The following is a 17,358-nucleotide window of genomic DNA, read 5'->3' on the forward strand; positions in this document are numbered from 1 at the left end:
TGCAGGTAGATCTGCCATATGACCCAGCTATCCCACTGCTGGGAATATACCCAGAGGAATGGAAATCATCAAGTTGAAGGTACACCTGTTCCCCAATGTTCATCGCAGCACTCTTTACAATAGCCAAGAGTTGGATCCAGCCCAAATGTCCATCATCGGATGAGTGAATGTGGAAAATGTGGTATATCTACACAATGGAATACTACTCAGCTATAAAAATGAATGAAATACCGCCATTTGCAACAACATTGATGGACCTTGATAGAATTATATTAAGTGAAACAAGTCAGGCACAGAAAGAGAAATACCACATGTTCTCACTTATTGGTGGGAGCTAAAAATAAATAAATAAATTCACACACACACACACACAAAAACTGGTGGGGAGGGCAGGGAAGAAGACATAGCAACTACAATTCTTTGTAATTGATACAACAAGCAAACAGAAAGGACATTGTTGGTTGGGAGGGGGGAGAGGGAGGAGGGAGGGGGTTTTGGTAATGGGCCACAATAATCAACCACATTGTATATCGACAAAATAAAATTAAGAAAGAAAAAAAAAAAAGAAAGCTGGAAGAAATAAAAGAAGACTCAATTAGAGAGCACAAGGAAACAAGAAAAAATATCCAGCATATGAAGGAAGAAATTTACAAAGGGATTAATACCTTAAAAAAGAATGTAGCAGAACTCTTAGAAATGAAAGATTCACTTATTGAAATAAAAAACACAACAGAGAGTTTGAGCAGCAGGCCAGACCAAGAAGAAGAAAGAATTTCAGATCTTGAAGATGGTCTTTTTGAAATAACTCAGGCAGACCAAAAAAAAAAAAAAAAGAAAAAAAAAAAAAAGAAAATAGAATTTAAAATAATGAGGAAAATCTAAGGGAGATAGCAGATAACCCCAAGCTCTCTAATATCCAAAATGTGGGTATTCCAGAAGGGGAGGAGAAAGGAAAAGGTATTGAAAATCTATTCAAGGAAATAATAACAGAAAATGCCCCAGGAATAGGGAGAGAGGCAGACCTTCAGATTCAGGAAGCTCAAAGGTCCCCAAATAGATTCAATCCAAAAAGAACCTCTCCAAGACACATTATAGTCAAATTTGCAAAGCTCAAAGACAAAGAGATAATTCTAAAAGCAGCAAGAGAAAAGCATCAAGTCACCTCTAATGGAACTCCTATCAAACTAACAGCAGACTTTTCAACTGAAACCCTACTGGCCAGAAGAAAGTGGATTGATATATTCAAAATAGTAAAAGATAAAAATTGCAAGCCAAGAATTCTTTACCCAGCAAGGCTCTCCTTCAGAAATGAGAGCAAAATAGTGTATTTCCCAGACAAACAAAAATTGTGGGTGTTTGCCACCACATGACCAGCCTTGCAAGAAATTCTCAAGGGAGTCCTTCATCTGGAATCTGTTAAAAAGCTAGACCCAAGTATATGCTCATTTCAAGAGACCCATCTCACATATAGAGACACACACAGACTAAAAGTGAAGGGATGGAAAAAGATATACCATGCAAATGGAAACCAAAAACGAGCAGGAGTAGCTATTCTTATATTGGATAAAATAGACATTAAACCAAAAAACATAAAAAGAGACAAAGAAGGCCCCTATATAATGATAAAAGGATCTATCCAGCTAGAACACATAATAATCACAAATATGTATGCACCCAATACTGGAACACCCAGATATATACAGCAAACACTCTTAGACCTAAAGAAAGAAATTGGCCCTAATACATTAATAGTGGATGACCTGAAAACCCCTCTCTCAGTATGGGACAGATCTTCCAGGCAACAAATCAATGAAGAGACACAGGACTTAAACCACACGTTAGACCAACTTGACCTGGCAGATATATACAGAATATTTCACCCAACAACTAAAGAATATACTTTCTTCTCATCAGTTCATGGAACATTCTCTAGGATAGACCACATATTAGGTCACAAATCTAGTCTCAGCAAATTTTAAAAAATTGAAATCATTCCAGGTATCTTTTCAGACCACAATGGACTAAAATTGGAATTTAATAATAAGCAAAACTCTGGAAACTATATAAATACATGCAAACTAAATAATAGGCTCCTGAATAACCTATGGGTCTAAGAAGAAATTAAATGGAATATCAAAAAATTTCTAGAAACTAATGAAAATAAAGATACATCATACCAAAATCTGTGGGATACTGCAAAAGCAGTACTAAGAGGCAGATATATTGCAATAAATGCTTACATCAAAAGAACAGAAAGACTTGAAATAAACAACCTAACACTATGCCTCAAAGAACCTGAAAAGCAAAAACCACCCAAACCTAAAGGTAGTACACAGAAAGAAATAATTAAGATCAGAGCAGAACTAAATGAAATACAGACCAAAAAACAATAGAAAAGATCAACAAAACCAAAAGCTGGTTTTTTGAGAAGATAAATAAAATAGACAAACCATTAGTTAGGTTAACCAAAAAAGGAAGATAGAAGATCCAAATAACAAAAATCAGAAATGAAAAGGGAGACATTACAACTGATACCACAGAAATACAAAGACTATTATAAACAACTGTATGACAACAAATATGAAAATCTGGAAGATATGGATGTTTCTAGACACATAAAAACTCTCCAGACTGAACCAAGAAGAGATAGAAAACCTGAACAGACCAATAACAAGCAAGGAGATTGAAGCGGTAATTAGCAATCTTCCAAAAAAGAAAAGTCCAGGTCCAGATGCCTTTACAGCTGAATTCTATCAAACTTTTAAAGAGGAGTTAATACCAGTTCTCCTCAAACTATTCCAAACAATTGAAATAGAAGCTACCCTCCCAAACTCATTCTATGAGGCCAACATAACTATGATACCAAAAACAGATAAAGACACAACTAAAAAAGAAAATTACAGGCCAATATCCTTCATGAATATAGATGCAAAAATCCTCAACAAAATATTATCAATCAGAATACAGCAACACATTAAAAAAATTATACACTATGATCAAGTGGGATTCATCCCAGGGATGCAAGGATGGTTCAACATACTAAAGTCAATAAATGTGATATATCACATCAACAAACTCAAGGACGAAGACCATATGATTATGTCAATAGATGCTGAAAAAGCATTTGACAAAATTCAACATCCCTTCATGATAAAGACTCTCAACAAATTAGGTATAGAAGGAAAATACCTCAACACAACAAAAGCCATTTACGACAAGCTCATGACCGGTATCATTCTAAATAGGGAAAAATTAAGGGCCTTTCCCTTAAGAACAGGAACAAGATAAGGATGCCCATTCTCACCACTTCTATTTAACATAGTACTAGAGGTACTAGCCAGAGTAATCATGCAAGAGAAAGAAATAAGGGGAATCCAGATTGAGAAAGACAATGTCAAACTCTCCTTATTTGCAGATGACATAATACTATATATAGAAAAACCTAAAGACTCTATCAAAAAACTCCTAGAGCTGGTTAATAACTTCAGTAATGTTGCAGGATATAAAATAAATGACCTAATATCAGTTGCATTTATATACTCAAATAATGAACTAACAGAAAGAAATAAAGTTAAACCCATTTACAATTGTCATGAAAAAAAATAAAATACCTAGGGATCAATTTAGCTGAGGAGGTAAAAGACCTCTACAATGAGAACTACAAACCACTTCTCAAAGAAATTAAAGAAGACACAAAAAGATGGAAATATATTCTATGCTCTTGGATTGGAAGAATTAACATTGTGAAAATGTCTATACTACCCAAAGCAATCTATAGATTCAATGCAATCCTCATCAAAATGCCAATGACATTCTTCACAGAAATAGGAAAAGTAATCCTAACATTCATATGGAACAACAAAAGACCCCAAGTAGCCAAAGCAATCCTGAGCAAAAAAAATAAAGCCAGAGGTATAACACTACCTGACTTCAAATTATACTACAAAGCTATTGTAACCAAAACAGCATGGTACTGGTATAAAAATAGACATTCAGACTAGTGGAGTAGAATTGGGAACCCAGAAATCACCCTGCAGGCACACAGCCATCTGATACTGGACAAAGGCAACAAAAATCTACATTGGGGAAAAGATTGCCTCTTCAACAAGTGGTGCTGGGAAAACTGGATATCCATACACAGAAGAATTAAACTAGATTTGCACCTCTCACCATACACTAAAATCAACTCAAAATGGATTAAAGACTTAAGTATAAGACCTGAAACTGTAACATTACTAAGGGAAAATACAGGTGAAACACCTCAGCAACTAGGTCTGGGCACAGACTTCATGAACATGAGCCCGAAAGCACAAGTATAAAAGAAAAAATAAACAAATGGGACTATATCAAACTAAAAAGCTTCTGCACAGCAAAAGAAACAATCAACCGAGTGAATCGACAACCTACAGACTGGGAAAAAATTTTTGCTAACTATGCATCCAACAAGGGATTTATATCCATAATATACAAGGAACTCAAACAGTTGCACAGTAAAAAAACAAATAACCCAATTAAAAAATGGGCAAAGGAGCTGAATAGACATTTTTCAAAGGAAGACATACAAATGGTCAACAGGTACATGAAAAAATGCTCAACATCACTAGTCATCAGGTAAATGAAAATTAAAACTACATTGAGATACCACCTCACCCCTGTTAGACTAGCTATAATCAAAAAGATGGTGAATAATAAATGCTGGCAAGGGTGTGGAGAGAAGGGAATGCTCCTGTACTGTCGGTGGGACTGTACATTAGTACAACCACTATGAAAAACAGTGTGGAGGTTTCTCAAACAACTATAGATAGATCTTCCATACGATCCAGCAATCCCACTTCTGGGTACATGCCCAGAGGAATGGAAATCATCATGTAGAAGGGATACTTGCACTCCCACGCTCATCGCAGGTCTGTTTACAATAACCAAGACATGTAGCCAACCTAAATGTCTATTGATGGATGATTGGATAAGGAAACTGTGGTATATATACAGCATGGAATACTACTCTGCTATAAAAAAGAATGAAATACTCCCATCTGCAACAACATGGATGAGCTTGGAGAAATTTATGTTGAGTGAAATAAGCAAAGCACAGAGGGATAAATACCACATGTGCTCAGTCATATGTGGGAGCTAAGAGAGAAAGAAGGAAGGAAAGGAAGACCACAGTAGTGCGTTGGACTTGCAGAGGGAGAGAACATTCCTTGAGCTACGTAGTGGAGTGGGGGGAAAGGGGAGGGAGAGGGAGGTTAGGGATAACTGGATGGGGGACATGGGGTACAAATGCAATTTGTGGTAATGGGAAGGCTGCCGGTATGAATATGGCCATCACATCATGGGCACGAGGGGTGACAATCAGCTTTGTATCTCATGAATATTCATAACCAATTAAATAAAAATAAATAAATAAATAAAAATAAAATACTTCCACCATTAAAAAAAAAAAAGGAGTAAACAGTTTTCCCACGCTGACAGGAGAAACTTTCATTTCCTTTTTACATTCCAGAGGGACAGAAATGGCATCATGACTACTTAATTGGTTTAAGGTTGCTTTGCTTATTAATATTAGGTGACACGGGAACTCAGTTTTACTGAGGGAGCTGTAGATTGACTGTCTCCCCAAACTTCTTGGAAGCTTGACCCCCACTGTCACAGTGTTAAGAGAGTAGGAAGTCCAACCATGGTATTTGAAAGGTGGGGCCTTTAATAGGTGATTGCATTGTGAGAACTGCGGCCTTGTGAATGGATTCATCCATTCATGGAGTAATGGGTTAATGGTTTAATGGGTTGTTACAGAAGGGCACTTGTCTTTACAAGGAGAGCAAGTGAGCACATTAGAGAGCTCTTGCTCATGCCATTCTCACCATGTGATACCCTGGTCACCATGGGACTCCATACGGAGTTCTCACCCAGAAGAAGGCCCTCACCAGATAAGCCCTCTGGACTGTGGACTTCCCAGCCTCCAAACTGTAATAAACAAATTTAGTTTCCTTATAAATTACCCAGTTTCAGGTATTTTATTATAAGCGACAGAAAATGGACTAATACAGAGGGCAACCTATGTATGCCTGCCAGTTACCCAATTTAATCCCTGTGACAATCCTGTGAAGTAGGTATCATCTTCATTTTGCAGATGAGAAAACTGAGGTTCAGAAAGGTTAAGGCATTCACCCATGGCCACACAGCTAGCAAGTGTCATTGTGAGGATTCAAACCAATGTCTGATTACAAAGCCCCGTGCTCTTTCTACTATATGGTGCCAAAATATTTTCAGCATGCCTAAGTGTATATCTGTCCATGCGGTCTGCTGGGGCAGTATGGCCTTTGATGGCATACTGTAAGCTGCTGTTGAGTGGCCCTCTTCCTTGCCCTTGGGCCAGCTGCCTTCTTCCTTCATTAGAAGCCTGGTAGACAGGCTGGTCCATACAGTGCTCTGGTTTCCCAACCCCAAATGCTGAGCTTCGATGCATACTTAAAGTGGTGCCTGGGTGCTCCTGCCACATTACTGACCGGGTGACCGACAGAGCAGAGCCCAGCATCGAGAGGAGCTCCAGGCCTCCTGCTGCTCTCCAGTACCACCTCCCCAATGCAGACACTCTCATTGCAAATTTAAGACAACTCTACCGAGGCAGGACTTTTGCCCTGAATCTGGATGAAAGCAATGTTGTGTGCAAGCTTGTGGCACAAACCTTACACTTAGAGAGGGCTTTGGACACTTCAAATCACTTCTACATCCCAACAATTCTGTGACGTAGACAGCTGGGGAAGTGGCATTATTATGACTATCATTTTTATTATTTCCACTTTACAGATGAGAAAACCAAGGTCCAAAGAGGCATGGAGAAATGCCTATAGTAATGCTGTGAGGGCTGAGAGTTAGGGTTCTGCCTCTGAGTGCCCTTTAAATAACATCCCAGGGGAGGTCTTGTTTTTAAGCCTTGCAAAAGCACCATTTATATGATAACAATTACTATACTAATCACAAATCTCTGGCAATAATTGCTAACATCCCCCAAATGCTTACTTGTGCTGGGCACTATGCTGTGTACTTTATTTCTCATGCATTATTTCATTTGATACTCACAATCCTGAAGAGTAGGTCCCATTATTATTTCCTGTTTAACAGATGAGGAAACTGAGGCTCAGAAGGCTTAGATGACATACTCCAGACTATAAAGCGAAGAATTGATAGACTATGAACACAAACCAAGGACTGTGCTCCACTAGTCTATAGTGCCCATAAAGTTGAGATCAGTATGAAAGCCACTAGCCACATGAGGCTATTTAACTTTAAATTAATTAAAATTAAATTAAATTAAATACTCAGTTCCTCAGTCACACTAGCCACCCTGAAAGTGCTCAATAGCCACATATGGCTAGTGGCTATCACATTGGAATGCACAGATAGAGATCATTTCTATCACCACAGAAACTTCTATTGGACAGTGCTGGTCTAAACACTCTTGGGGGAAGCTGAACCCAGCTGCAACCAGGCATGCCACTGCCACCACGGGACCCCGCCAGGGTCCTGAGGCACAACCCAGGGGAAGCTGAACCCAGCCGCAATCAGGCAAAGAGCACGCCAAAAACACCATTTCCATGTGGGTAGCCCAACATAGCCACCGCAATCGCCACGGCTGCTGCAAAGGCAGCTAATCGCTATAGCAGTAGTCACAGCTGCTGTGCAGATGGCCCTCCAGCCACTCTAGTGCATTGACACAAGGAGAGTTACCAATGGAGACCAAAGAAAAGAAGAGGATGTCTCTCTCCACAAAGCCCATTCCAGAGTGACAGAAGAAGCAGCTGCTCTATGATAACACTGGGGGACCTGAACACACCTCTCTCAGCACTGGACAGATCATCTAGGCAACAAATCAACAGAGAAACAGTTAATCTATCAGAAGGAGAGAACAATGTCTGGTTACTAGAGGGAGGATGGGAGGGGGCTGAGGAGAGATTGGATAAGGGGCATAAAGAATAAGCATGACTTGTAATAATGAATATGCTAATTTTAAAAAGAAGATATGGGAAAAAAAGTTAAAAAATAAACACTCTTAAGGTTGGTCCTCCTCAGACTTCTACTTTGGTAAAATGTTATTAGTTTAAAGCAGAGCTTCTCAATTTTGGCACTATTGACATTTGGGGTTGGAAAATTATTTGTTGTGGGATTGGGGGTATCTTTCTGTACATCACTGGATATTTAGCAGCATCTCTGGCCTCTACCCACTAGATGTCAGTAGCATACTTTTTCCTCAGTTTTAACAACCAAAAATATCGCCAGACATTGTTAAATGTCCTCTGGGTGGCTAAATTGTCCCCCACCCCAGCCACCCAGTTGAGAACCTCTGGAGTACATATGCATTGAAGTAATCAAATGGAAAGTATTTTCACAAACTTAACTTGACTTTCTGAAAAGAAGCCAATCTGCTGAAGCTTATTTCATCTACTAGTGATTTATAAAGTTTACAGCAATTTGTACTGAATGGGTGGCTCTAATACCTATTGAAGATTTCATGAAAGGGCAAAACCATTTAAGGAGCAGAATGAGAGTGAATTACTATACTGTATCATACAATTAGTTCCCCAAATTTGCTATCTGTTAACTATAACTGAAATCGTGAAGGAAGGGTAAGAATTAGGTGGGTTAAAAGGCTAAAGAATATTAAAGTAGAAAATCAAATTAGGAAATGACAGAAGCAACCACTTCGCATACTACATTTTGGCTAATAATTTCCAGAAATAGCAAAAACAAAAAATTGTGCTATTTAAGAAATTGGTGAAATAGGCAGCCTGCCCCCTCCTCCCGGAAGCAGGCGAGAGAGCATGTCTGGAGGCCTAGGCAGGAGCCCAGGGCAGGAAGACCCCTCCACCCAGAAGCAGGCAAGACAGCAGCACCCAGGGATCCTAGGCAGGAGCCAAGGGCAGCACCCCTGCCCAGAAGCACGCAAGAGAGCACGACGAAAGTACCACTTACACGTGGGTAGCCCACTACAGCCACTGCCACAGCCACGGCTGCCACAAAAGGGGCTTGGCACCACAGCAGTAGCCACAGCCACTGTGCAAGTGGCCCTCCCAGAGGCTTGACTGCATTGACACTAGAAGAGTCACTAATGGAGACCAGAAACAGAAGAGAACGGCTCTCTCCTCAAAGCCCACTCCAGAGTAATAGTAGAAGCAACTCCTCTGACAGATGACCAGAATGAATATAGAAATACTAGAAATACAAAATCCCAGGAAAACATGACACCACCAAAAGAATTCAGTAATTCTCAAATACCAGATCTTATAGAGCAGGAAACCCTGGAAATGACTGAAAAGAAATTCTGAGCAACAATCTTAAGGAAACTCACTGAGATACAAGAAGACTCAGACACCATAATGAAATGAGAAAAAAAATCCAGAATATAAAGGAGGAAATTTACAGAGTTTAATATCTTAAAAAAGAATGTAGCAGAACTCATGGAACTGAAAGATTCACTCAAGGAAATAAAAAACACAACCAATAGCTTAAGCAGCATGCTAGAGCATATATAATCAATTATGTTCAAGCAGAAGAAACAATTGCTGATCTTAAAAATAGTCTTTTTGAAACTACCCAGGCAGACAAAAAGAAAAAGGAAAAAAGAATTTTTAAAAATGAAGAAAATCTAAGAGAGCTAGCAGACCACCTTACGTGCACAAACATTCAAATTATGGGTGTTCCAGAAGGGAAAGAGAGAGGAAAAGGCACGGAAAACCTATTCTATGAAATAATAACAGAAAACTTCCCAGGTATAGGGAGAGACACAAACCTTCAGATCCAGGGGCCTCAAAGATCCCCAAACAGATTGAACCCAAAAAGATCTTCTCCAAGACACATTATAGTCAGACTGGCAAAACTCAAAGACAAAGAGAGAATCTTAAAAGAAGCAAGAGAAAGTGTCAAGTCACCTATAAGGGAGCCCCTATCAGACTAATAGCAGATAGCTCAACAGAAACTCTATAGGCCAGTAGAAAATGGGAAGACATATTCAAAATACCAAAAGAAAAAAACTGCCAGCCAAGAATACTATTCCTAGTAAGGCTACCCTTCAGAAATGAGAAAGAGTGTGTTTTCCAGACAAACAAAAACTGTGGGAATTCACCACCACACGACCAGCCCTACAAGAAATCCTCAAGGAAGTCCTGCCTCTGGAATCTGAAAAATGATAGTCACTACCACAAATACACAAGAAAGAACAAAACCCACAGGTAGAACGAAAATGCAAATGAGAAAGAGAATAAAACTAAATCTTACCACCACAAAAAACCATAATGACAATGTAACAATGCCCCTGCTTTATTTCTGATTTTAGTAATTTCAGTCTTCACTCTTTTTTTCTTGGTCAGTCTAGATAAAGGTTCACAAATTTTGTTGATCTTTGTAAAGAGTCAACTTTTGGTTTTGTTGTTTTTCTCTATTGTTTTTAATTCCCTATTTCAAGTATTTCTGTTGTAATCTTTGTTGTTTCCTACTTATATTTGCTTTTGGCTTAGTTTGCTCTTCTTTTTCTATTTTCTTAAGGTAGAAGTTTACATTACTGATTTGAGATTTTTCTTATTTTTAATATAGGTGTTTACCAGTATAAATCTTCCTCTAAACACTTCATGAGCCCTACATCCTAAAAGTTTGATATGTTGTGCATTTATTTTTATCTCAAAGTACTCTCTAATTTCCCTGTGATTTTTCTTTTTACCCATTGTTCATTTGAGAGTGTTGTTTAATTTCCACATATTTGTGATTTTTCTAAATTTCCTTCTATTACTGTGGTCAGAGAACATATTTTCTATGATCTTCGTCTTTTTAAATGCATCAAGACTTGCTTTGTGACAGAAAAAAAAACCACTACATTTTACATTTCGTAATGATGAATATGCCAACCACCCTGATTTGATCATCACATACTGTACACAAATACTGATGGTCATCTCTGTACCCCACAAATATGTATAATCAATTATGTTTCAATAAATTTTTTTTAAAAAATTGGTGAAATAATCCCCAAATGTTAAAGTTGGCACAACAGAAAATGCACTTTCAAAGGATTCAAAAGAATCTAGTGTACAAAAAAAAAACAAGTATGTGGGGTGATAGACACATTAATTAACTCAGTTTAATCATTCCACAATGTCTACATATATCAAAACATCATGTTGTATATCATAAATATATAAAAATATTCATTTGTCAGTTAAAAAAATAAATAAAAATTTAAAAGAAACTGGCGTAAGCATTCCCATACAATATGCTACAATTTTGGTTCCTGATGAAATAATATACTTTCCACATTTTAAATATATTCCCAAGAAAACTAAATGTCCTGACAACAAATGGAAGACTTTTTAGAATGCTGCTAAAGACAGAATGAAACCTGTCAACGACATCGTCAGAGTACTCTTCAAAAGCTTTTAAAACCATTCCCTCCTAAATGAATTTCTACAAAGACTTACATATCTTTAACAATGTTTTAAACAGGCGAAAGAAACTTTAGGTAAACTGGTAAATATGGCGAATAGTTTATTCAAGAAATTGCCCTAGAGCTGACCTCGCCCCAACCTCTGGCAGAGGGTGATGCTGGGGGCCAGAGACAGCACCTCCCCCAGGGGTACCCGCCACTCCATCAGCACCCACTAGTTCTCTATTGCTTTCATGAATGAAAAGTGGCAGATGCCACCAGGTGAATGCAGGTTAGCCAAATGCAATGCCCAGGCTGGCCAGTTAGCTCAGTTGGTTGGAGCGTGATGTTGTGGCACCAAGGTCAAGGAGTCAGATCTCTGCACCAGCCAGCTGTAAAAAAAAGAAAGGAAGGAGGAAGGAAGGATCAATGGCCAGATTGGGCCCTTGCCAGGGAACTAGACTTAGCCTTTCTTCTAAAACTATGGAAAAAGAAAAAGGAAAAAGAGAGAGAGAGAGAGAGAGAAGAAGGGAGGGAGAGAAGAGAAGAGCCATAGTGATCTTTAATGACCACATTAAATGCTCATTTACAGTGAGGAGTGGAAGCTGGGTCGGAGCTGGCAAGCTGAGAAGCTGCAGCTACCCATTTCCGGTGCTTTCTGACAGCCTAAATTTGCCTTCCCCAACTGGGAGCTCACACAGAGCCAGACTTCACGTTTATCATTGGCCCTGGGTGCAGCTAAGCAGGCCTCAGGTTTGAGAAAACTGGTTGCAGGGACTTTCTGGGCTGCACCTCCTTTAGTATCCGGGTTCCAGGGGTCCACCCAGGGCCAAGAAAGTATGATGGGTTCCCTGAATCCCAGCAACTGGAGCTCATAAAAAGTCAGTATTTGTGGCCTCTGATCCCAAATAGCAACCTACACTGCTTCCAGGGGCATCGGGAAAGTTTTGCAGCCAAGGGGAGCAGGCTGGCACATAATTTACAATAGTTATTCCCTGGTCAGGTGTCAGGTGCCTGTTGCGGAAGCTGTCAGCTTCACCTTCATGATTCCTGTTCCTAGAGTAGGAGAAGCTGAACAGCGTGATGTGAGCGGCCCACTAACCTTGCCAGTTCCCACAGATGACCACCAATCATTGGAGTGATGCAAAAGCATCCAGGTCCTACCAAAATGCACATTCATTATCAGGAGTTAATCCATTAATACCCACTAACCTATCATCACAGGTCAGTGTGGCCAAGTGCTAGTCTCTGGACCACAGGATGGAAGTGTATTAGCCCAGGGGAAGTCCATAGCCTAGGATGCCAGAGGCCTGCAGTAGACAGACAGGCCCAGAACGCCTGGATTGGAAAGGGTGCTGAAATGGGAAATGGGTTGTAAAAGGAGAAACTGAGGTTGCCAAAAACACAGTTGTCCTAGCTTGCTATTCTGCCCTGGGCTGACTCGACCTCTGCAGCAGCCCCAGCTAGGGGCCACAGTGTCCCATGATGCATGCGTTTGGCCCAGTGCTCAGAAGGTGACCTTTCCTCTATCCCTGGCTGTACAGCTCTATGCTGGGAGGCGGGGTAATCATCATTTTAATCTTGAAATTGCCATTGACCGTGTGATCCAAAGAGAATCCCTTATCACCTCTGGAGTCCAGTTTCCTCTTAAAATGAATTGTTACCCATCCCACCATTACAGAGTCTTGATGGATTAAGAAAGTTCTTTTGCTTTTTCTTCAGCTCCTTCTATACTTGGGCACTATGGTGTCACATGATTCAAGACTATTGATACTTTCTCCCTTCCTCCAATACGTGTATTCACTGATCCCTTGATAATTCTCCTGTGACCTGCTGTCATTCTGTGTCTATGAAAATAATAACAGAACTTAATAACAAATTATTTTGAGCAAAAGCTACATCTACAATAACCAGTTCAGAATTTAAATGACAAAACTGATACCCTAGCAACTCATTTGATTGGAGCAAAGTGCCAATGAGGCTCTTGGCATGGGGTCAAGGCCACAATGGGTGGCTCAGAACAGCCTTTTCCACCACTGGCCAGACATCTCAAAGAGCTTCAACTCATATAATAAGAGCATATATCTATATACAAAATCTAGGATGCAGTTGTGAGCTGGAGAGGAGACTGAACCAATCCTGTGTTTCTGCCCAAATTGAACTTTCAAGGCCTACTGGGGTTTGAAAGGATGCAACCCTGCTGATTGGGCCAAGTTGTGATTCTAGGAAACTCCCTTGTGTGTGTTGGGGGGTTGGGGGGTCATGGGTCGATGGAGTTTGGAAGAGTGCCCAAGGCTTACAGGGGTGCAGTGAATGTTTGAGCAACACGATTTCCTTCCCAGTCTTCCTTTCCCGCTACCTCTGGAGCCCAGAAAAAGGCTCAGAGAAGAGGACCCTATAGTTCCTCCATCTGCTCACTTGCCAGTGCTCCCACCCTCCTTTACATCCTGCCCTACTGAGCTTGGCCCCCACCCCACCCCTCTTGCAAATGGCGGTTTACCTGGCTGGCCACCCCCTAAGAAGGCAAGCTCCTCAAGCGCATCTTGGTTCAGTCAACAACATTCCTTCAACAAATATTTGTGCCAGGCACTGTGCTTGCTTAGCTGCAGGAAGGAAAAGAAAAGTTCTCCCAGAGGGCTCAGCACAAAGCCAGCTACAGAGTAGGTACACACTATTTGTTAAATGTTTGCTGAGTCTCCTATACCTCAAATGTCCTCTTATGATTTCTCCAGTTCCTTCAGCCCTGATTCAATAAACCATAGCATGAGCTCAGGCTGAGACGTCTTCACCCGTGGCCACAAGAATAGGCCCCATGGTCCACTGAGTCTCCCTTTTCCACCCCAAAGACCTCAGGCTGCTTCAGATCTCCTCCAGGCAAAGCAGACATTAAGGTAAAGGGGCCCCAAGAAAGGCCTCTTGCTCGTTTGCAAGTAGGGGAATCTAACATGGGCCAGCACTGCACCCCAGGGAGGAAAGGCTCGGAAACTCACCCAGGAGCAACAACGCCCCATTATCATCTCCCACTGTAATGGCCGTCATCACCTTCATCCTCCCAAAGCATTCATTGTCAACCTCTGTCATCTGGTGCTACCGTGAGTTACCCAGAGAAAGTCTTGTAATTTCCACAGCATCCATCCAAGGCCATAGACTGAGGGCACAACAGTGAGGTGAGAGCCCTGGAGATGGGGTTTTAAGATAGTTGCCAAGGACACTTTCATACAGGGAGCAGCGGTGTTTCAAGAGTCCAGGCCCACTCGCCACCAGAAGAGTGGGGGCATGCTGTGGTACTGATCTTGAAGAAGCAGCAGAAAGATGCAGCAAGTCTACTCACACCTCCATGCCCAACCCACCTCTCTTTAGCACCCCAGATGGAGTGCCACTAGAATCACATGGAATGCCACTTTGGGCCTGCAGGCCAGAAGCCTTGTCCATACAGTATTTTTCCACGAGGGGAGAGACCTGCAGGGCCAAATGAACCCATGCAACCCTCAGCTACTGGAGACTTGCATTGAGGGAGGTGATTTCAGGTTGTGAGAGCCAAGAGAGAAGAGTGTTAGCCTCATGAATGAAAATGGAAAATAATCATGTACACTCACGCCTATAACTGAATTCATTTGGGTTAATATCTTCCTCCTGTTGGCATGGTTTGAAATATGCACACATATGCACACACAACAACCCAAAACAACACTGTGGGCACACAGTAAGAATATACTGCTTGGAGATAACACCCCATCAAGTAACTGGGAGATTGCATATTGTACAGCTTGGAATAAATTTAGAAAATTAAGGCAACTCAGATAATTTAAAGTGATTTTCTCTACTCATTCAAATTCCCCTCTCTCTTTCCATCCCTCTCTCCCATTACTCACCCCCAGCACCCCCTCCCTTATATCTCACTATATCTTGTTTATTTTCAGTCATACTGGCTGCTGACGGGTGCCAGAACATGTTTCTGTGTAATTTAAACACATTATTTTATGAAATTATTACCGAGAAAGTTATTATAATGGTGTTGCTAGGAAATTAGCCTTGTAAAGTCTAGGTTTGTGAGGTGCTTTATTTATTTATTTTTATTTATTTATTTTTCAAAAGTAGAAGCAAATTTTATTTCTTGACATATATAACACACTCTTCTTCCCTATCTTCTCAAAGTCCTACATATCACAGCAACTATTCACTCATTCATTCATTCATTTTGGTGGCTGCTGGGTCCAGGGATGGAACCCCTGACCTTGGTGTTATCAGCACTACGCTTTAACCAACTGAGCTGACTAGCCAGCCCCACAGCAGCTATTTAACGAAATTGGTTTCTTCTAATTCTTCCCACTTGTTTCTCCAAAAATCATTTTAAAAAGATCTGGGACCTGAACAGATAAACAAGGGATGCCCTGGAAGGCAGTGAGTCAGTGAATATTTATTTATTTATTTATTTATTTATTTATTTATTTATTATTTTTTTGTGTGGTTTTAAATGATCATCTTTTATTTTTTTTTAATTTTTTTATTTTTTTATTTTTTAAATTTTATTTTGTCAATATACATTGTGGCTGATTATTGCTCCCCATCACCAAAACCTCCCTCCCTTCTCCCTCCCCCCCTCGCCCCCAACAATGTCTTTTCTGTTTGCTTGTCGTATCAACTTCAAGTAATTGTGGTTGTTATATCTTCTCCCCCCCCCCCGTTTTTTTTTTTTTTTTTGTGTGTGTGTGTCCTGGTCACACTTGCTTCGGTCAATTTCCACATCTCAGATAGGCAATGGCTCTTACGTTGGGCCCAAAGCTCCCCTGGCAGGGCATTATATTCAAAGCCACGCTCTGTGGTTGAGAAAATAGAAGTGAGGCCCAAAGATGGGGTGCTTCATTTTCAGAGGACGTTGGTTAGGTTTCTTCACACCCTCAAGTTAGAACCTACAGCTTTACCCGGTTGCTCTCCCTAGCCCGTCTGTGATATAAACATCCTCCTGGTGCACCTCACCCTTCTCAGACTCTTGAGCCATTTCTTACAAACCCTGGCGAGGCCAAGGCTGCGGCAGTGCCACAAGGTACCCCTGCACCAAGAGGTAGGGAATCGCGATGCACAGGAGAGGTAAACCCAGGAAAAACTAGGTATTTTCCACATCACTTACTGAGGCTTGGCCAAGTTTCCCCTTTGGTGCTTCCCTCCTTGCCTTTGTAAGTAAATTAATCAACAACTGCAAGAGCCTTAGGAATATGCCCACTTTCTTCCCATTTGTTTCTCCAAAAATCATAAAAAAGATCTCTGACCTGAACAGATTAACGATCGATACCTTGAAAGGTACACTGAGTCCCTCGCTCTCTGGGGCTCAGGTAGGTCAGGAAGCCTGAAAAGCAGCCAAGGCTCGCGGAATCCGGCTGCCCCGCACCGCCCCACGCAGGGTTGGCCTGTCTCTGTCCCCCAACCCCGACCCGTCGAGTCCCGCGAGCTGGGCCGAGGGCGCCCGCGCCGCCGAGCTTTCCCAGGCACACGCACACCTGCGCGAGCTCTCCCGGGAGCGTGCCGCCCCCCACCCGGCCGAGACACCGGGGCTGCCTGCCGCGAGTTCGAGCCCCGAGGCGGAAGCTGCCTGCCGCCCGCCCCCAGCTCGCTCTTCGCTGCCCCTCTTTGAGGCGAGCTCCCCGCTCGGGCAGGTGGAGGCCCCTGCACGGCTGGCCGGCGCTCTGCCACCCTCCACTCCGTGCTGTCTAGCGGGAGCGGGTCGGCTGCGCCCCCCACTTACTCTGAAGTCTTCACGCAGAAGCCTGCACGCCAGCCTCAGTGCTTTCGAGGGCGCCCCCGGCGCCCGCCACGTGGGGTCAGCTCTGCGCTCCGAGCGACCACACGCACGCAGCCCCGAACCCGCCAGCCCCGCACTAACCCGCCAGATAAAGTTTCTCCTCCGGGGCCTCTCGCCGTCTTCTGAACTAGATCCAAGAAGGGCTGGGCTT

The 17,358-nt window shown here is 41.7% G+C and overlaps 1 protein-coding gene across 1 annotated transcript in view; it reads right to left on the reverse strand.

The window, feature by feature from the left end:
• The window catches only part of KIAA1210 (KIAA1210 ortholog), an 87,588-nt gene extending 71,057 nt beyond the window's left edge, over window positions 1-16,531 (reverse strand). Inside the window, 2 exon segments of the mRNA XM_063084899.1 lie at window positions 12,450-12,570; window positions 16,459-16,531. Of these exon segments, the coding sequence (XP_062940969.1) occupies window positions 12,450-12,570; window positions 16,459-16,531 (194 nt within the window).
• Between the last annotated feature and the right edge of the window lie 827 nt (window positions 16,532-17,358).

This window comes from Cynocephalus volans, chromosome X, assembly GCF_027409185.1.
Source record: "Cynocephalus volans isolate mCynVol1 chromosome X, mCynVol1.pri, whole genome shotgun sequence".
Classification (NCBI taxonomy): domain Eukaryota; kingdom Metazoa; phylum Chordata; class Mammalia; order Dermoptera; family Cynocephalidae; genus Cynocephalus; species Cynocephalus volans.